This window comes from Balaenoptera acutorostrata, chromosome 1 (assembly GCF_949987535.1).
Source record: "Balaenoptera acutorostrata chromosome 1, mBalAcu1.1, whole genome shotgun sequence".
NCBI classification, from domain to species: Eukaryota; Metazoa; Chordata; class Mammalia; order Artiodactyla; family Balaenopteridae; genus Balaenoptera; species Balaenoptera acutorostrata.
In genome coordinates, this window is record NC_080064.1 from 34,852,030 (window position 1) to 34,875,026 (window position 22,997).

Genomic DNA, 22,997 nt, shown 5'->3' on the forward strand with positions numbered 1-22,997 from the left:
GTGGCTCCCGCTTGCCGCAACTAGAGGAAGCCCTCGCACAGAAACGAAGACCCAACACAGCCAAAATAAATAAATAAATAAATAAATAAATAAGTGAAATTCTTTAAAAAAAAAAAAAGTGAAATTGGATCCAACAGACCCTGATGATATACTAAGGGTTAAATAAAATATATATGAAATATTCCCTCCTCCATTATTTGATCACATATTATTTTGTATTAATCTTCTAGTATTCTTTCTCATCTCCTACAATTTCTATCGAAGAGTATGCTAATATGCAAATAAAAAGATGATCATCATCATCTGCCATCAGGGCAATGCAAATCAAACCCATTATACAATGAGATACCACTTCACATCCTAGGATGGCTATAGTAGAAAACGCACACAATAAAAGGTGTTGGCAAGGATATGAAAAAACTGGAAGCCTCGTAATTGCTAGAGTAAACTGGTGCAGCCTCTTTAGAAAACAGTCGGGGCAGTACAAAAGATTAAACATATGACCCAACAATTCCACTCCTAGAGAAATGAAAACATGTCCAAGAGAAATGAAAACATTATGCCCATACAAAACCTTATACACAAATGATCATAGCATTTTTCATAACAGCCAAAAGTGAAAACAACCCAAATGTCCATCAACTGATGAACAGATAAACAACTGTGATATACCCATACAATGAAATGTCATTCAGTCATAAAAAAGGAATAAAATGCCGCTATATGCTACAACATAGATGACCCTGAAAGCCTTACACTAAATGAAAGAAGCCAGACACAATAGGTCACATATTGTATGATTCCATTTATATAAAATTTCCAAAATAGTCAAATCCATAGAGATGGAAAGTAAATTACTGGTTGCCAGAAGTTTAGAGGATGAGGGAGGGTACCTGTTAATGAGAAGTGGGTTTCTTTTTGGACTGATAAAATGAAAATGTCGGACTTCCCTGGTGGTGCAGTGGTTAAGAATCCGCCTGCCAATGCAGGCGACACGGGTTTGAGCCCTGGTCTGGGAAGATCCCACATGCCGCGGAGCAACTAAGCCCATGCACCGCAACTACTGAGCATTCACTCTAGAGCCCACGAGCCACAACTACGGAGCCCACGCATCACAACTACTGAAGCCCGCGCGCTCTAAGGGTCTGCATGCTGCAACTACTGAGCCCACGTGCCACAACTTCTGAGCCCATGTGCTGCAACTACTGAAGCCCACACACCTAGAGCCCGTGCTCCACAGCAAGAGAAGCCACTGCAATGAGAAGCCCGTGCAACACAACGAAGAGCAGCGCCCCCTCACCTCAACTAGGGAAAGCCCGTGCACAGCAACGAAGACCCAACACAGCCAATAAAGAAATTAACTAATTAATTAATTAATTAAAAATGAAAATGTCCTGGAATTAGATAGTAGCAGTGGTTGCACAACTTTGCAAATATACTGAAAACCACTGAATCACACATTTTTAAAGGGTAAATTTTATGGTATGTGAATTATATCTCAATAAAAAATATTTTTTAATTAAGAAAAAAACTGGAATCAAGGAGCTCCAATCTAATATAGTGGTATACCCAACAGAGACAAAAGTCACTTGTCACAAAGCAAAGTAGGTGGTACTGCCCATAAAGAATTCAAGTTTCTTGATTTCAAGCTGTTTCCTGGCTTTCCTTTGGACCACGTTAGTCTTGATAAAAGTTCTAAATAGTCATTAATGTCAGAGTAAGTCAAGCAGTTCACCTACCCAAAGAATAGGAACTCCAAAGTCTCTCAAATTCAAAGTATATGTGAGTTAATATTAAGAAGTAAAATAAATTATCTTGACCCCTGGCTTGCTGATCAAAAGAAAAGGTCTGAGTGAAAAGAAGCAAAGTGACGATTTCTAGAACATCTAAAGACCAGCCTTTAATTTAAAACAGCAAGAGAATTAATATACAATTAGAAACGTTTCCTTAAGAAGAACAGAACAGCTACTTCTTAGTTAACTAGGAAAAGACATGTTTATTCTTGTGATACACACGTATTAAACATCTGCTATGTATCAAATATTATGCTAGGTGCTATGGGCCTATGAAAATGAAAAAGACCCAATCCTTGTCAACGAAAAACTCACAACTGGGTGGAACAGATCAAAATACAGATAGCTACACCATTTAGGAGCAGTAACAGTGGTATATTCAAAGAACTATGGTAATAAAAAGAAGAAAGAGGTGAAAATAGGGAGGGAGGGAGGAAGGAAAGCAGGAGTGGAGGAAGGGAAGGAGGAAGGAAAAAGGTGAAACAAAGAGAAAAAGGAAGGTTGCCTCCTTTCAGAGTAATGCTGACACTTGAGCTGGGCATTAAACAATGAGTAAAATAGAAAGAAAGACTACCTAGATACAATGAAGAGTATGGGCAACAACATGAAGATATTTAACTGCATCATAAATCCAAAAACAATGGTGCAGTATAGCATCAATATAAAGTTCAGGGAGATGAAGCTGAGGGCTAGGGTTGAAAATGTGGCATTAGAGGTAGGTCTGTGTGTTTATTAGTGTACCATAGCTTAAGGCAGCAATGTAATAGATGGAGCAAAGGTAAGCAGAGATTAGAGGAAGGAGACAATTGGAGGTGACACAATAATCCATGTTATTTATCATTAATTATTTTTTTTAAATCTCATTTCTTCTAATTACTTTGTTTTCATATAAAAACCCAGAATCTCAAAACATCAGTGATGATGTAAGGAATCAGATGACAGAATGGATTAGGTTCTAAACCCTATATAGATCAGGACAGTACTACATACCTTCTTATTATAAAAATCCACAGTGAAGCAGAAGCTCCTAGGCATGTCTCATGTCCACAAACTGGCTGGAGACAAACACAGAAGCCCTACTGTTCCAGCATCAAAGCAAATGGTTAAACTCATTTCACCAATTTTCTCTTAACACACACAAAAAAGGATCAAATGGAAATTCTAGAAACAAAAAGTCCAATAATTCACCAGATGTGACAGAACAGAGTCAGAGAGCCAGAGATCTTGAAGATAGATAAGTAAAAATTACCCAATATAAGGAACAAAAAGGAAAAGAACAAAGGAAAATTAATAAAGAAAGCCAGAATGACCTAGGAAACAATGTCAAATAGTCTATCATATTTTAATTGGACACTAAAAGCGAAGGAGAGAAAATGGGGCCGTATTTTTTTTAAAAGAAATAATGACCAAAAATATCTCAAATTTTGAGATATCTCAAATTTTGAAGGGGATGAAAACCCCTTCTTATTGATCCTAGATTAGCAAATTCCAAGCAGAATAAAGAAAACCACACTGAGGTACATCATAGACTGCTTAAATCTAAAGATAAAGAAAAAAATCTTGAAAGCTACCACAGAAGAGGTAGGGTTGGGGAAGGGCATATTACATACAAGAAAATAAAAGTATATTATAAATGACAGCTGACTTTTCTCCAGAAATAATGGAGACCAAGGATGATGGAACATCTTCAAAGGTCTGAAAGATGGGGAAAACCCAAAAAACTCAATATTCCACACCCCCAAAAAATATGAGGATGAAATAAAGACCTTTGCAAGTAAACAAAAGCCTACAAAATGTGTTGCCTACAGTCCTGCACTACAAGAAATGCCAAAGGATGTTGTTAGGCTAAAGAGGAAAGATATCAGATTGAAATTTGGATTTATAGAAAAGAACATCAGGAAAGATAAAAAATTAGGAAAATATTTTAGTCAAAATTACTTCCTTAAAACACAACTAACCTTTTAAAGCAAATAAAACAAATCCTAAGGTGGGATTTATGATGCAAGAAGTACAAGATATGACAACAGCACAAAGAAAGGGATGGGTAGATAAATGGAATTATACTGTTGTAAGGTTATTACACTTGTGAAACGGATGGGAAGAGGTAAGTAGTAAGTGGTATGAAGTGTGAGGTGTAAAGTGAAAAGTGGTATAATATTACGTCGAAATAGACTTTGATAAGTTAATAATACATACTGTTAAGCTCTAGAATGACTACTGAAAAATTAAGAAAAGGAGCATATAGCTAAGAAGTCATTAGAGAAAATAAAATATAATACTATATTTGATTAACCACAAAGGTTGCAAAAATGAAGCAACACAGAAACAAAAGAAAAAAAAAAGAACCACCAAACCAATAATCATATTAAATACAGACTAAGCACTCCAATTAGAAGGCAGAGACTGTTACACTGAATTTAAGAAGGAAGAGACAATGGCTACATGCTGTTTATAAGACACACACTTTAAATACAAAGACATTTATAGATTAAAAGCAAAATACTAGAAAAAAATATACCATGAAGTTGCACAAGAAAGCTGTAGTAGCTATATTAATAACAGACAAAGTTTCAAGACAGAGTATTTGAAGAAATTAAGAACATTTCATAAAGATAAAAGAACAATTCAACAGGAAGATTAAACACTCCATACATAAATATTAATTTGAAATGGATCATAGACCTAAATGTAAAAACTAAAACTATAAAACCTACAGAAGAAAACAGAGGAGAAAATATTTATGACCTTGGTTGATTTCCTGGACAGGACACACAGTCGTTAATCATTAAATTAAAAATTAATAAATTAGACTTCATCAAATCTAAAACTTCTCTTTTTAAGACATTATTATGAAAACAAAAAGGCAAATCACATTTTGAAAAAATGTTTACACAATATAAATCCAAGAAAAGACATATCTAAAATATATATAAAACTCTTACAACTCAGTAATAATGACAACCAAATTTTAAAAGAAAAAAAATTGCAAAAGACTTTAAAAGAACTTTAAGAAGTGAAGATATACAAATGACAGCTAAGCACATAAAAAAGATGCTCAAAATCAATGGTCATCAGGAAAGTTCAAAATAAAACCATTATGAGACACTACATCACATCCTCTAAAATGACTAAAATTAAAAACAGAGAGGGAACTCTATTCAGTACTCTGTAATGACTTATATGGGAAAAGAATCTTAAAAAAAGTGGATATATATATATGTATAACTGATTCACTTTGCTGTACAGCAGAAACTAACACAACATTGTAAATCAACTATACTCCAATAAAAAGTAATTTAGGGCTTCCCTGGTGGCACAGTGGTTGGGAATCTGCCTGCCAATGCAGGGGACACGGGTTCGAGCCCTGGTCCGGGAAGATCCCACATGCCGCAGAGCAACTAAGCCCATGAGCCACAACTACTGAGCCTGTGCTCTAGAGCCTGTGAGCCACAACTACTGAGCCCATGTGCCACAACTACTGAGCCCATGCGCCTAGAGCCCGTGCTCTGCAACAAGAGAAGCCACCTCAGTGAGAAGCCCATGTGCCACAGTGGAGAGTAGCCCCGCTTGCCGCAGCTAGAAAAAGCCCGTGCGCAGCAACGAAGACCCAGTGCAGCCAAAAATGAATAAATTAAATAAATAAAAATTAAAAAAAAAAAAGTAATTTAAAAAAAGATAGGTAATATCAACTGTCAGTCAGGATATGGAGCAACTGGAACTCACATGTCTTGCTACTGGGAATGTAAAATACACAACCACTTTGGAGAAAGATTTAGCAGTTTCTTATCAAGTTAATGTTCCATCTACCCTTTGACATAACAATCCTTCCATTATTCAAGAGAAACGAAAGCATATGTCCATAGAAAACTTGTATAAGAATTTCTTAGTAGCTTGTTCATAATAGCCCTACACTGAAAACAACCCAAATGTCCACCAACAGATAAATGGACAAAAAATTGTGGTATATTCATACAATGGAATACTACTTAGCTATAATAAGAAACAACTGACATATGCAATAGCATCACAGACATTTTGCTGAATGAAAGAAGCTAGACACAGAGTATATACCAAATGATTCCATTTATGTGACGTTCCATTATATGAGATTTATGTGACCTAATCCGTTATGGAAAAATCTACTATGGACTTAAAGATCACTATCTAAAACTGAGGCCTGAATACAACTTTGTTTTAAAGACTGAGATAATGCATGTAAAACAGCCCCCTAGTCTGTAAAGCTATATACAAATGTAGACATTATTATTAACTTATATCAACAATTCTGGTACAGCAAGTTAACGTCCTCCTGGAGAAGAATGCAATGTCTTAGTCTGTAAAATCCCAAAGAAAGATCACAAACTAGAATTGTCCAGCTCTGAACACATCTTCCAAAACCGAATCACCTGCCAACTTCAAGATGTGTCAAAGATGAACAGTGGACTTAAATGCCTTTATTTTCATCATTACAAAATATTTATCACTTCAAATAAAGTATATTTTAATTATTCCAATAATTTCTGACTGAAATTTTATGTCAATACAAAGTCCCCTGCTCTATCACACACTGATATGACCTTTCTTTAACAGCTCTTAGATTAGAAATAGCCTAATAAAAATGCCATTATCTGATTAAATATAAATAAACCCAAGAAGTTAATATTATTTTAATATTCCTGGGGAAAGCAGTCCCTGTCATAAATAGTTAGCCATTCCAAATGGCTACATCTGTGAATTTTATGTTTTAACTAACTATATTATCATGTATATATGCTCATTGGTAAAGTGAATCATCACAGACTATTCTCTGCTCTTCCTTTGCTCTCAGTGCATACCATATCAAGAGCCTCAGACATAGTACTGGATCCCTTTTGTTCCTGACTTCTTTGGCTTCAGACCATGTGTCTCAATGTTTTTTCTCTCCCAGTTTAGATATGGCAATCCAATTTTAAAGGGTTTTTGTTTTTTTTTTTTTTACCCTCCATCATCTTAGGGTGCTGCTCCTGGGTAGCTGCCCACAACTCCAAGGCACAGCATTTGCATGCACCATATAGATAGAGTGAACATCCTTCCCGGTTTTAGTCTTGGTTTATACCTATTGCCTACACATAATTGAGAAAAACGTCTTTTTATCCTCAGAAGTTTCTAGTTTGGGCAACAGGTTAAATAATCACTCTACTCAGACCACAAAAATAGGCTACGAACAGTCAATACACAGTAGGCACTCAAAGGCAGGTAGCTTGGGTGGCTAACTGGCTGAATGAATGTATGGACAAAAACTATTCCAATGCCAGCTCAGGTCTCTGGAACATTCTTGTTGAACAAATACAGTCCTTTATTACTTTTACATTGATTATCAAATAATCTAAGTGTTGCCCAGAAAAGATTATTAAGGAACTCACTCTTAATCAATGGATTAAAAATACTATGTAAGACTGAAGTAAGTCAGAAAGAGAAAAACAAATACCATATATGTTAACACATATATATGGAATCTAAAAAAAAAATGTTTCTGAAAAACCTAGGGGCAGGACAGGAATAAAGACGCAGACGTAGAGAATGGACTTGAGGACACGGGGAGGGGGAAGGGTAAGCTGAGACGAAGTGAGAGAGTGGCATGGACATATATACACTACCAAAAGTAAAATAGATAGCTAGTGGGAAGCAGCCACATAGCACAGGGAGATCAGCTTGGTGCTCTGTGACCACCTAGACGGGTGGGATAGGGAGGGTGGGAGGGAGACGCAAGAGGGAGGGGATGTGGGGATATATGTATACATATAGCTGATTCACTTTGTTATACAGCAGAAACTAACACAACACTGTAAAGCAATTATACTCCAATAAAGATGTTAAAAAAATTAATAATACGTAATTAGTATACTGATTGTAGTATAGTAAATGGTTTCTCTAAATGTTAAGGATACTTAAAAGCAGTATATTCTATTAAGCAATTAATAGTTGGCCATATCTTGTTTTTAAATCATCAGTGCCTAAACCTAATCTTTTTAGAAATTATTTAAGTAGAAGATAAATAAGGTTTTACTACATCACAACTGATTTCCAAGAGACAGCTCACCTATATTTACTATAACTCATAATATTTCCTATAACTCACATATGATAGATAGTATGACTTATATGTTACTAGTTTAGGTTAATTCAACACTGTCTTGTATCTCAGTATTTATCAAATTAATTATTGAATCTAAGCCTAAAAGAAAAAAACTTGATGCTCAAATGAACTTATGACTGGCAACAACCCACATGCTCTTCAAACGGTGACTAAACTGTGGTAAATCCGTAAGATGAACTGTATGAAATAAAATGGAACTGCTGATACTAACAGCACAGATGGATCTTAAATGCATTATGCTAAGCGAAAGAAGTCAGACTCAAAAGGCCACCTACTGTATGAGTCCCACTTATACGAATTTCTGGAAAAGGCAAAATTGTAAGAACAAAAAATAGATCAGTGGTTGCCAGGACTTGGAGTGGGGGGCAGTGGGGCACTGACTACCAAAGGGCAATACTGTTCTGTATCTTGACCATGGTGATGCTTACACTGTATGCGTTGGTCAAACTACTAGAATTATATGCCAAAGAGTAAATTTTACCATGTATAATTTTTGTAAAAATTAATCTGAGGGCAAAAAAATTATTTTTTAAAAATCAGTTTAGATCTGGAAAAGAAAAAAGAGGCCAACAGCAACAAACTGTTATCTCCCACCCTTAAGAACAGAGACTACTGCATGTGCAAGTAAAAGGCAGCTCTAACTAAACTGCTTTGACTAACAGTGTATTGTCAGGGTTCCGTGCCAGCACTACTTTCCGTTTCTGCAGTGTTGTCTCTCTGAATCAGACCCTCACCTCTTATCTAACCCAATTTTTCAAATCCTCTCTGAATGCCTCTCTCAATGCTTAGTCTGGGCTTTCTAACCCTGGTTTGTCTAACTGACCACCTTACATTCATAATCCACTTCTGCCTTAACATGCACTCTTGGCATCAACCCTTGACCTCATGTTAGTACTTACATTCAACCTCAACTCTTGACCTCATGTTAGTACTTACATTAATTCCCTTAATTCCTGATTCTATCTCAACTTTGTTCTGATGGATCCCTCTTGATCATGCCCTCTTCTCAGCCTTCAAAAGGGGGTTCTTACTTATCATGAGTTAAAACTACGAAGGGTAATAATTTCTTCTCTCCTTGAAGTGCTTTAGAAGTGGCAAACTCTAAAGCTTCCCTTGGGAACCCTATGAGTGTTTTTTCACTCCAATAATATGATGTACTTATTTTTGTCCAACTGAACTCTTGCCTATCTTTAAGTCCTACTTCCTGTTTGGTTTTATTCAAAGACACAGATAAGACATCAACTTCTTCCTTACAAAAATCATACATCTACTTTAAGACTATTATTAAATTTAATACTATCTTCCTTCTTCAAGGTACATACCTATGATTCCTGCAACACTGTTTATCACTTAATGCTTGCTATATCTTATGTTCTCTCAAACCTCTCCAGTCTTTCTACAACCCTTTACAAATGAAATGACCAAAACAGGATACTAACAAATAACAGACAATTTACAAATAAATACAACACAATACTAACATGGCCAAAAAAGAATATCCTTTGAACAAAAGCAATCAGTCAACTATGTTATGGTCTCTTACATTATGACAGAGGACAGGAGTAGAAAATAATCACAATCTCAGAACTTCCAAAAGTTAATTCTCTAGCAGTGAGCTGCTGTCTCCTCACAAAACAGGAGACCCCCAATCTCCACAGCCATTGAGCATTTACAACCTCCCCACCTCAGGGAAGAAAAAGCATCCAAAAAACAAAAAGCTCTTCTTACTATGAATTCACTGTAGTTATCTCTCCCAGGCCAGGCAGGGGGCCTTCATGGGGTCTTAAACTTCTTAGCTATCATTTCATTTCTCTTAGAGCCCATTTCTGCTATTTAATTATGCAACTGTTAAAACTACTTCTTATAATCTTTTATTTCCTTTAAAGTCAAAGTATCACTTTCCTGAGCTAGAGAAGAGGGAACAAGGTTGAGAAAAGATTAAGCTGGAAAGCAAAAAAAGAGAACTCTATTTTTTTAAAAAACTGAATTTAGCTGATAGGATTTGTCTTTCCATAAATGTGAGCAAAATACTTACCTTGAAGATAATTAAGAGGCATTTGTGAATTCCCGAGTAAGAAGGCTTTTACCAAAAAAATTAGATCAAAAAAACCAGACAAAAATACAAAAAACAAAGCTAATGATAAGAGAGGAGATAAGAGACAGGAATTCAAAAAAAAAAAGACTGCAGGATACAGAAACAGGGCTATAATCAAGGGAAAAGAAAATAGAAATCTATCCCAAAAAAAGCAGCAGAGCTATGGATGCAAAATATAATTTCATTTTGTGTTTCTTTTTAAAGAAACAATAATGTAGCTGTTTATATTTAGTTTCAGGGAACTGAGAAAAATGGATTTCAGACCATCAATGTACATGGGAGAGTATCAAATATTAAGAGCTTTTATGACAAAAGCATCTAGAAAATAAAGGATTGAGTCAGGAATAAATAATCATATAAAAGCACCTGTAATTAAACAATACTTTTCAAGTTTAAGTTGGCTTCTACACCTCTCCGGTAACACACTGAACAGAGAGTTATACCATGAAAGTATAGGGAAGAAGAAGCTGTATGAGCTACTTCTAACTCTACCTCTTGGACCCATCTGGATCATGGCAGCAGGTAGCAAAATCCTAAGGGTTTAGTTAAAGTACACCCATCACCCAAGACCAAAAACTACTCCCACCCCACCTTGGCTCAATGGTTTTCTCCCACTGTGGTGAGGGTGGTTTTGGAAAAGCTCCTCAAATGCCAGGAAACACTGTAATACAAAAAGAAAAAACAATTCATAAGTACCAAAACTTAACTAACATTTTGGCTTCCCTTTCAAGGAAAACTGGTATAGTGGAAAAAACGCCAGTCTAGGAACCAAGAAACCAAGTGTATTCTGCTTGTTGGGCACTCATTCTAAGATGTTTGTGGTACTCCAGGGGATTTGGTGGGGAGGGCACCACTCACTCACTGCTAAGGGTTACTAAACTAGTAGAATATATGCCAGAAGCTCCTGATGGCCATCTCTATCGTGAATTGGGCTGAAAATGAAGCCATCAGAGAAGCTAGCAGAACTAAGGGATGTAAAGAGACATCTCTGGTGATACAACTGAAGAATCCTCTCCAGTTCCAGCCCTTCCTGCAGATATTTTCTCCCTTAAGTTAGTCTGTAATAGGTTTCTGTGACTTGCAAGTAAGTCTGGCCAATACACTTGGGTTCTAATTCCACACTGAACTTGGGCAAGTCATTCCTCATTTACTGGCCTTACTTAGTTCCTCGTCTATAAAATGGACTAGATCTGAGGTTTTCAAAACTTTTTTTAAGCAATAGAACTTTTTTAAACAAAAATCTTATTTTGATATCAAAAACTAAAATGATTTTATTCATGTAAATGTATTTTATAAGATCAGATTTACAACATTTACTTCTGACCAAAATCAGTAAGAACAACGGGTATTTAAATCTCACCTTGAGACTGAAAATAAAGATGACTCTATTAGTAGAAATGTATTATCAAATGTATGATATTTATCACATCAATGATAAATGTATGATACTTATCATATCAAATGTATATTTACTATAATCACCAAAGTCAATGAGAACAATGATGTGTTTTGATAAAAATGAAACTTTAAAATTAGAGACTAATGGTAGAAGTTGAAAGCTTTCATTAACCTCCCAGGATTCAATTTATTTCTGTACTGTTTTGGTTGCATAGGAGTAAGACAACCCTGATTCAAAATGAATAGCTGCAAAGAATAACATGGTATTACTTATTCACCTGCCTAACCCCATGATATTATTTAAGTAAAAGTAGAAAAAGCTTTTAAGTTCTGCACAAAAAAAAAACCTAACAGCACAAGATTTTTAAAATAGATATCCAATTGGTTAAAATTTAGTACATAATATAGTTAAGCATTCATGGGTGTTGGTTTTTTCTTTTTTAATGATTTAAACCTCATTTAAAAATCAAATCTGAATCAAATGTTTACAGATTCCAATTAGTATCTTCATAGAACTCTAATAAAACAGCTAATCTCTAAACTCTATTAAGATTTTTAGTCAGATTCACATACACTCACTACCCATCAGAAATTGTAATGAAGCAAATATAAAAAGTTATAATTCCTTTTTTTTATAATAAGCCTGCTTTAAAGGAAAGAAAAATTTCACTAATTCCTATTCACAATCTTAGAGTTATGAAAACAGACAAATAATAAACTGGGTCAAATAAGACTATTACAATAATCTATTCAATCTTACTGAGAACCAACTTGATGGGGCAGATCATAGAAGGTGCTATAAAACATTCATTATTTAAGAGTGCCTGCTTTACAATTGAGATGAATAACTCTCCATGCCCAACCTCAAGAAGTTAACAGTCTAGCAGAGGATACAATACAGCTGACCTTGAACAACACAGGTTTGAACTGCACGGGTCTACTCACACATGGATTTTTTTCAACATTAAGTACTACAATACTACACGATTGCAGTTGGTTGAATCTGGAGATGCAGAACTGTGGATTCGCAGAAACCGTGTATACCAAGGGCTGACTATAAATTATACTTGGGATTTTCGACTGTGCAGAGGGTCAGTGCCTCTAACCCACGCACTGTTCAAGGGTGAACTTTACATTCATTCATTCAACAAGAGTGTCTCCTCAGTGCCACCAGCCACTGTGAAAGAAACAGGGGCTAAAAAGTGAACAATATACATACTATCCCTACCCTCTTAAGTTCAGACTTTAACCTAAAGGCAATAGATAACCAATGAAGATTTTAAACAAAGAGACCATATGATTAGGTTAACCTTTCTGAAAGATGGCTGGCTACTATTAAACTGGAGATAGTAAGCCCCAGGATAGAGAAACCAGTTAGGAACTACTACAATGCTGACAAAGTAACAGAAACTCAAAAGATGGAACAACAAACTCAGTTGAAGTATGTGAAAACAAAAAAACTTCAGAGGGTAATGTTGCAGCTCAATCTTAAAAAACAAGGAGTATGCAGACAAGTAGAGGGAGTTTGTGCAATAAGAGAAAACCATAGGAAAGGCATGTCTGGGAAACCTCAAGTATCAATAAGTTCCTCACAGTGGGTCTTGAATGAGGTGAAATCATTGCTAGAAAGGCAGATTAAGGAAAAGATAGTAAAGGATATTTTATAACAAAGAAACATCTCCAGGACACTGGGGAGTGCTTTTAAGCAGGGTGATAACATGACCAGGCTTACATTTTAGAAAAATTCTTCCAGGGACAGTAGCCTGAGGAAGATGACAAGAAGTCTAACCATCCAAAAAAGAATGCGTACTTGCCAACAGATAAACTATCTCAAAGTCCTAATCTAACTAACAATTTATCATGACAACCAAATATGGTCCAAGCAAGTACTCTGAGCTTTAGAAACCAAGCAACTAGTACCAAGTTCAGGCCACAATGTATTTGACATGGCCTTGATACCAAAAAAAAAGGGACGTTTCTGCAGATAAAATACTAAAAATGTAACAATGGCAAAAGATAAATGGAATGAAGAGGAAAAAACAGCAACTAAGAAAACAAGGATATAACAGAGAAAATTTTACTTCAGGGTAAGAGTTACTTCCACTTGTCAATTACATACAGATTCACTTCTTCTATGTAATAATAAATTGTGGTTCCAACAAGCAATTCAAAAGCCAAATTTAATTTAATGCATAACACTTAAGAAAATAACCAAACAAAAACTAGATTAGAAACAGCAAACTGTAACAGAGGACCAGCCCTATACTAGCTAGCTAGCTTCTCATTGCTTAAAAAGAAATCTCTCCCTGTCTGGCTGGTCCTTGAAGCATACCAACTAAAAGGGTAAGGTAAGGTAAGGTGAGGTGAGGTGAGGTGAGGTGAGGTGAGGTGGAATAGGGCGGGGTGGGTAAAGGAGGACTTGCTCTTTCTCAAAGGTTCCTTACCAGTGAACTAGACGAGTTCCTAAATGCTTTCATTCCAATTCTCTTTCTTTATATAACAAATATAACTCAGATTCAAACATGCCAAAAGATACAATGAAGAATCCAATTATTTTATCTTAAGAAAATGAATCCTACCTTTCCAGGGTCATCCTTGGATCGAGGCACTTTAAGGAAACACTTGTTCAGTGACAGATTATGTCGTATGGAATTCTGAAATTAAAAAAGAAAGAAAAGCCATAAGGTCATTGGACTCCAAAAACCAAAACCCCCTTTAGAAACAGAATCAGAAACCTAAATATCTCTATGCACCAGAATACAATTACAAATGGAATAAGTTTTTTAAATGAGCTTCAAATTTAAACCTTTCTGATTTTCAAATTATGAATGCTACAAAGGGGAGTAGTTATTGGAAAAGACAGTTTCTAGTGCATTTTACAAAACTCCAAATAATGGACTATACGTCCCATTTTAAATGTTTAGTAAGACCTTTCAATGATGCAGGAAGATGTCTGTGATTAACGTTAAATACCAAATATAAAATTGTATGCATATTATGATTTTAATTGTGATATATATTTATTAGCTAATTTATTTATTCTTGGAAACAAGTCATAATGCAAAATGCTAAGAGTTATTCTACATGGAATTATAAGTGATGATTATTTTCCTCCATTCAGTTTTCTGCAATGTTCAAATGATTTACAAGGCACATGTGTTATCACTTTTTAATGAGTTTAAAAAGTTATAAACAAAAAAATTACACTGCTCCATTACAAGAGTACATAAAAACCAATTCGGTTCTCACTACAATATTTAAGAAAGAAAACCACATGGGAAGACACTGACTAGAGAAGCCAGCAAGAACAGGTAGGTTCCTCAATGTAGCAAAAAAGAATAAACAACTTGGATGGAAGGAAAACGCACTTAGAGACCTGGAGAATCTGTGAAACAGGAAATCTTTCATGAATAAACAGGACTATGCCACAATTTTTACAGAAAATACCCAAAGACCATTTCTTCTTAATTAAATGCTCTAAAATCCATTTCATAATTTTGTTTGTTCCAAAATGGCCAGGTATCTGGTGGAGGGGCTCCAATTGTATTTAGCCACTACTTAGAATTGGATGTTGGGCAGGGGGTTATTTTTTGGCATAATGTCATTTTATTTTTAATGTAAAATTCAGAACTCTAACAATGCCTACATTAAAACTTGCCTCTCATGAGGCAATACTGGGATTAAAGAAGTTTTTAAAAGATGACCAGAGAATGTAAATTCAAGCCTATCTTATTACCAAACATCAATTAAAACTTATGGGGCTTCCCTGGTGGCGCAGTGGTTGAGAATCTGCCTGCCAATGCAGGGGACACGGGTTCGAGCCCTGGTCTGGGAAGATCCCACATGCCGCGGAGCAACGAGACCCGTGAGCCACAACTACTGAGCCTGCGCGTCTGGAGCCTGTGCTCCACAACAAGAGAGGCCGTGAGAGTGACAGGCCCGCGCACCGCGATGAAGAGTGGCCCCCGCTTGCCGCAACTAGAGAAAGCCCTCGCACAGAAACGAAGACCCAACACAGCCAAAAATAAATTAATTAATTAATTAATTTAAAAAAAAAACTTATGAATGGGAGTTCCACCTCTACTTGGAATGTAAACAGCTACAAAGACTGATGATCCCTCCCAAACAATGAGAAACCAATGGGTAAGCCAAAAAAAATGTCTATTTTTAAGCCACATCAGAGAGCTGAGGTTGCAAAGCAGCCCAACAAATAAAATTCCTAAGAGGGTAAGCCCATTCAAGGAGAAAGGGGACAAACTGTCTCACTTTTCGGCAGAATATGGGAGAAAGAGGTGGCCACCATCCAAGCACCCAAGAAATTAGCTAAAATTTGAAAGGCCAAGCATGGTATCAGTTTAGAGTAGCAAGGATCCCAGACACAAGGGAAATTTCCACTCACCCTCAAGCTCAGAAGAAGCTCTTGGACCTTCACCGTATGCTCACAAGAAAGATTGGGGGCAGGAAAGGAAACCAGAGAAAGTCTCCTTTGGGGCATAAGCAGGAAGGAGGTAACTGATGGCCACGAGGGGAAAAAAAGCCACACCACCTTCTACAGATCTTACTTACAAAGCAAAAAACTTAAGTTTGAGGTAGGGGTAGCAAAACTTCTCACCCATAGGGCTCTGGCCAAGATTACTTCTGAGGAAAGAATGGAAACAAAGCCCTTCTGCCTCTAGGGAGGGACAGGAAACACTTTCCCAGGATACAGGCAAAGATCTATTGCTGATGGAGGAAGCAAAATCCTTTTACCTATGGGACAAGTGTCAGAAACTACCCAGGGGCCAGTATCCTACAGCAATACACCATGCTGAGGTGGAGGGTGACTATAGCTGGGAAAGAGACAGGAAACTCCCACGCAAAGGTAACTGGATAAACAAGGATAACTAACCTGGCTGAGGGAAAACAAACACTGAAAAAGCCCCACCCTCAAGTCCAAGGGCCTGAATAAGACTAAGGCTGGATCAAGACACCCCCCCCCAAAAAAAAACCAGCCCCTACCACAAGCCCAGCAGTGGATAACAAGTAATGACAACCTGCAGAGAGAGGAGGGGCAGGAGCATGGACAGAGACCCCTATCTGTAGCAAGGTGGGCAGAGACAACTAAAAAGAGAAAACAGGAAAACTGAGAAAACCCTACAGCACCCAAGCCTCCCACTCCAAGCACAAGGTAACAGGAGTCTACTGCAGGAGGAATGTAAAGTCTGTGGTATACTAAAGGCAAAGATGCCAACAACAAAACCCAAATCCAGCTCAACTACTGATGAGTGTAATTCGACTCCCCACACAAATGGCCTGTGAAAAAAGATGTTTGTCCATTTACAAGTACAAATAGTATTTACCTCTATCTCTACCATTCTTCTACACATGTAGCTGGAACTCAATCAAAAATTGCAAGACACATGGAAAAGCAAGAAAAAAGAAAAAAGCCCATTGTCAATAGATAAAGTAACCAACAAAACCCAACTGAGAGATGACGCAGATGTTAGAAATATCAGACAAGAACTTTTAAAAAGCTATGACTAATATGTTCAGGCACCAAGTAGAAAAAAGTGCACAACTTGCATAAAGAGATGGGGAATTTCAACAGAGATGTGTAAGCTATAAGAAAGAGTCAAATGTCAATGACAGAAATAAAAAACATGATAAAAGATAAAGGATTCCCTAGATGGTTCATCAGTAGACTGGACCCAATTAGGGAAAGGCTCAGGTATCTTGAGGCTAGATCAATAGAAATTATCCAAAATAACACACATGCACATAGACATGCACATATACACAAATACAAAAAAAAAAGATCATCCAAGAACTGTGGAACAATACATATAATTAGAGTCCCAGAAGGAGAAATGGAAAAGAATAGGGTAGAAGAAAAATTTGAAGATGTAACAGACAAGAATCGTCCAAAAGTAATGCAGGACATCAAATCACAGATGCAAGAATTTCAGAGAACACCAAGCAGAAGGAATTAAAAATCCACACAACTATATTCATTATAGCCCAAAAGCTGAGAATCAAAATGAAGAGAACATCTTGAAGGGCAGCAAGAGAAAAAAAGAAAGATTATGTACAGAGAAATAAAGATTAGAATTACAGCGATGTCTCAAAAACCATGCAAGTTAGAAGACAACAAAGTGACATCTTTAAAACACTAAGAGAAAAAAAAAGTCAATTCTATATGCAGTAAAAATATCTCTCAAAAATGAAGGCAAAATAAAGACTTCTAGACAAACAAAAGCTGAAAGAAGTCATTTCTTGTACCGCCAGTTGGCTGGCAATATTAGAAGGAAGTTCTTCAGGCAGAAGTATGATACCAAATGGAAACCTGGATCTACAAAAAGAAATGAAGAGTTCCAGAAATTGTGAAAATGAAAGCAAATTTAAAAAATCACTTTTTCTTATCTGTAATGCCTTTAAAAGATAACTGTCTAAAGCAAATATAACAATTATTTATGAGATTTATAACATGTAAAAGTAAAATGTACAAATAACACAAAGGCTGGCTCAGGGGAATTAGAAGTACAGCTGACCCTTGAACAACACGGGTTTGAATTATATGGGTCCACTTATATGCGGACTTTTCCAATAAATACATACTACAGTACTATACAATCCAAGGTTGGTTGAATCCACAGATGAGGAACCATGGATATGGGGGGCCAATTGTAAAGTTATACATTCGACTGTGCAGGGGTCAGCGTCCCCTTAGTCCCCGGGTTGTTCGAGGGTCAACTGTATAAGGTTTATAAAGTTCTTACACTATACATAAAATGGTATAATGAAGGTAGAGTGTGATAAGTTAAAGATGTGGGTGGTAACCCTAGAGTATTCACATCCTAAAACAAAATTTAGGAAGAGGTATAACTAATAAAATAATAGTGAAGATAAAATGAAATCATAAACAATACCCACTCCAAATACAAAAGAAGACAAGGAAAAGAAGGAACTAATCAGAAAAATTACCCATTTAAAAAGTTCAAGATGGGAAAAAACCAAAATCAAGATGGTAAGAAGAAATCAAAATGATCATGTTTTCTAAATGGCTTCACAGTGGAAGAACACATCTCTACTTAGATCATCCTCCTCTACAAAAAGCTTAAAAGCTGGAAATCTTCAAGACTCTGTCACTGTCCTTTTTTCACTTCTACATTTGCTGCCTAGGCAATCTCATCTACAGCCATGGCTTCAATAACCATCTGTGACCTTTCTCCTGAGTTAACACGTATTTTCAACAATCTACTAGACATCTCCAGAAACACCTCCAACTCAACATGTTTAAAACTAAACTCAATCTTTATTCCCAGTGTGGTCTTCTGCCAGTTTTCCCTTCTCTATTTAAAGACAATTATTCATATAACTGTTCCAATCAGAAACCTGTAAGACCTCCTTAACTCCTCCCTCCTTCTCACCATCTAAAACAAATCTGTCACCAAATCTTTTAAGTCTACCTTCAATCTACCTACTTTATTCCATCTCTTCTGTTACTACCTCAGTCCAGGACACCAGTCTCACCAAAACTAGTACAACAGCTTCCTAACTGGTGTCCACCCTCTACCTTCCTCTCTTTACCCCTCCTCCACCATTCTCTACCCAACAGGCAGCTACCTCTTCACAAGGCAAATCTGACATTAGTGCTTCAATTAAAACCTTTCAGTAACTTCTCATTGCACTTAGGATAAAATCTAAAATCCTTAAAGCCTCCACAAGACTCTTCATAATCTCACCCTATCCTGCTGTCATACTCTCTATACTAACCCCCTCCAATGGTCTCTCTCACCTCTAGGCTTTCCATTTATTGCTCCCCCTGCAAAAGTTACTGCTGCCAGCCTTCCTCCATCCCTTTCACCTGAGTCTACTTAACTTTCAATTCATTCTTGGTTTAAACGTTAGTTCTTTAAGGAAGTCCTTTCTGACTTTCATAAATTATTAGCTTAGGCCAAGTGTGGATTTCTCACCACACAGTAATTTGTTTAATGGTCTTCCTCTTCCATACTGTATTCTGTATCAAAATGTAAGTAGGCTCCATAAGGGTAGGGATCTTGTCTACCAACTCAGAACCTAGAATATAATGCTTTTCCTATGGGAATCACAAATCTGTTGAAAAAAATACCAAAAGCATATTTAGAAAATAAAAACACCCGGAGAGATATGAGAGCCAAGACATGTAGTTACAACACACAATGAAGAAGAGAGATGACTTCAGACCTCACAACTTGGGGAGACACTACCTCTAACAACCCTAAGGAAAGAAGTTGGGAGAGTAGAGGTAGAGATAACTAGGATGGCAGAGAGTAAGCTGGAGAAAAATGGCCCGGGTTAAATAACTGATAAAGGCATATTGCTTGGCCTTGAAAACCCAGCTTCAAAAGTAGTTTCTCAGAAGTACCGTCTACTTACACCAGAATCACTTGAGATGAATTTTAATGCAGATTCCTAGGCTCTAAGATGACTAATTCAAAATCTCTGGAGTTGTGACCCAAGAATCTGAATTTAAAAGCACTCTCACTGATTTTTATTTTCACTTGAGTTTAAACTGGCATCTCTCATTCAAATCAACCACCCCATTTCCACCTTTATTTCTCTTCTTCCACTGTGAGAGCCCTGACTCCCCAAAACACTAATATATGTACTCATTTGTTCTATCCTACCATGCACATAAGATTGTTTCAGAATTGCTCCCCTTCCCAACTTCTTTTCTTGTGGTTATACAAGGTAGAGAGACTGCCTCTAGCAAATTACCACTACCAAAGACAAATCTACTAAATGAAGTCCATGATTCTTTTGTAATTCTTTTCAACCTTGGTATGCTCTTTTCAAAACTTCTTGAATTTTTCTGTGATTACGTTATACATTTGATATAAGGCTTATTTATTTCTACTTATATTCAGTTTTAAGGTTTTCTTCTTTCATCCTTTCTGATTTCCTAACTTATATTTTTTTGAATGTGTAAAATACTTAGATGTTTCAAGACTCAAAACTACATAAAAAGGTACACTCACAATCTTACTCCCTTCTGTATCTCTTCTACCTCAGTTCCATCCATCCCTATAGGTAACTGTTTACTATATTTCTAGTTTATTATTCCTAACTTTCTTTTTACAACAATAAGCAAACACATAATATATTCTTATTTCTTTTTTTCTTCACATAGAAAAGTAGAATACACCCCCACATACCCATACCACTCTTTTATAGTCTTCTTTTTATTACCCTAAATTCCAGTAACTTAATAGGTTAATTTTCTTTAGTAAGGTGAATAGCACACAAAAAATTCCTTTTCCTCTAGTTCAGATTACAAAATCATTCAATTATGGAAATTCAAAGAGTTTTTATAACTCTTATGGACTATTCAAAGAATTGTTTTTAATATGTAATCTCCCTTCAATGCCCTGGCACAAAATGAAAGGGAGTTCATCTAAATATTACAATTCTATTTGAATCCTTTTAAGTAACCACGGCAACATTTTCTCCTCTGGGTGACATTAGTTGGCTCTACATTTCTGGAAAGGTGGTTGACAACTGCTTTAGGATTTTTCTTCCATCCTCTCTTCAAACAATACAAGCTAATTTCACAAGTTCTATATGACCTTCCATTTTCACCTAACCCATCTCTTCCATACCTGAAGAAGAAACAGTAAGCAGCAAGTTGTACAAGTAATGCTAAACAAATCTTAGGACAGTGAATGGGAACTAAAACATGAAAACAGAGATAGGACCTGAGCAAAGGAGAAGATAAACCACTTTCCATTTGTCTCCATGTGAGATGTTCAAAATATTTCTATGTTTACAAAAATAAAATTTAAAGTAATCATGGCAAGTTCTAGGCTCCTAAAATTGGGTGGAAGAAACTTTTTAAAAGAATAATTATGAAACAGCAATTCCCTGGGAATATTAAAGGTCTGCCTAAAGCAACAGACTGGATCAGATAATCTCCTTGGCGTATCTTTTAGTTCTAAAAAGCAACATTATCCTTTCTCAACTTATTCCCATTTTTCGCTTTCCATCCTTCCTTCTTCATTACATCCAAACCATGTATCTTCCAGATGAAACTGTATCACTACTTCTAAACCAGTTTCAGACCATAACTTGGGGTGGCCAGCAGCAAGAAATCCAGCAGACTGAATCTGGCACTCAAGGTGGACTTCGATGAAACAAGATCCCTGAACAAAAATCTGTAAGTTCTATAATAGAGTTATTAATAAAACATATGGAAACACAAAAGATTAATTCCACAGGGAAAAGAGAGGCTACATATGAGCTTAAAGAATAAACAGAATAATGCCAACTGGACAAAGGGCAAGAGAAAGTCCAAGGACAAGTAAGAGAAAAACAAAAGCAAAAAAAATCAAAATATTTATTTCTAGGACAACTAATAGGCTGGAATATGTAGAAAAAACAGTACATGAGAGGGAACTAGCAAAAAATAAGCTAGGAAAGAAAGCTGGGACCAGGATTCTGGCTTTCATTCAAGCTGCATTTATTGAGGCTTACTAAATGGAAGTACTGTGCTAGTGCAATGGAATAGAGGAAAAGATATAAAAAAAATCCCTTCCCATAAGGCACTTGATTATCTGGCATGATACATAGCACACATCACTGGTGCACAGTAATTCAGTAAATGCCTTTAATAAGTATATTCAAACAAAAAAAGACAAAGGTGTTGAGACATGAAAGCTTAAGAGAAACAAGTGGAACTACCAGCTGATGGCAGACCTAAAGCTCTGTAAGTCCCCTTCTTCCACATGCACACACACAAATACACACACCCCACACAGCACACAACTGGATAACTCCTACATAAGAATATGAATGTAAAATGTGCAGATACAAAAGAAAACTGAATTATTTGTCGTATAACATAGATTAGGTAGGTAACTAATTTGAAGGTTCCTCAAAAAGCTTAGATGAGGAGCTAAGGCTTCTTTAAGAAGTAGCTGATTCTAGAGCTGAGGCAGGAAAGGTACGAGATGAGCCTCGAACATCCTGTGGTGCCAGAAAGTTAAGAAGTGGTAAATAAACAAAAGAACTGTACCATATCAAAGGGCACAGGAGCCAACCTGTAAGAGCTCCCAATGCCAAAAGCAGCAAAAATCTGAGCAACAAATAACGACAGCACAAAAAATAAAATAAATATCCATGAGTGCATACTATTACAAATATGCGATTGAATAAATAAATAAAAGGGGAAGAAGGGACAAGCCTTCCATATTAATTGGGAAGAATCCCAATTAATATAGAAGGAATAAAGGAAAAGAGAAACCACCACTAGAAAACAATAAAAACTGCCGTAATGATCTACCAATGAACACTAAAATTAATGAACAAAAATTTAAGAAAAACAGGGTATTGCATGCTGTCAAAGTATCTCCCCCAAAACATTTCATAATTTACAAAGTGATAAATAGTAATTTTATAGTGGAGAAACCTGGCAGACACCACCTTAACCAAAGAACCATGGTGAACATTACCAGTGATAAGACATACTGACATCAAGTTCCCCCTGATATGACAGATAGCCAGAGAAGGGCACATCACCTCTGCATTATTCTTCCCCAAAATGCATTACCTCAATCTAACC

The 22,997-nt window shown here is 36.4% G+C and overlaps 1 protein-coding gene across 5 annotated transcripts in view; it reads right to left on the reverse strand.

The window, feature by feature from the left end:
- The window catches only part of FOXJ3 (forkhead box J3), a 129,563-nt gene that overhangs the window by 65,957 nt on the left and 40,609 nt on the right, over positions 1–22,997 (reverse strand). For all 5 annotated transcript variants that reach the window (XM_057553155.1, XM_057553158.1, XM_057553140.1 and 2 more), the window contains one exon: positions 14,002–14,076. In XM_057553155.1, the coding sequence (XP_057409138.1) occupies positions 14,002–14,076 (75 nt within the window). The remainder of the gene's footprint in view (positions 1–14,001; positions 14,077–22,997) is intronic.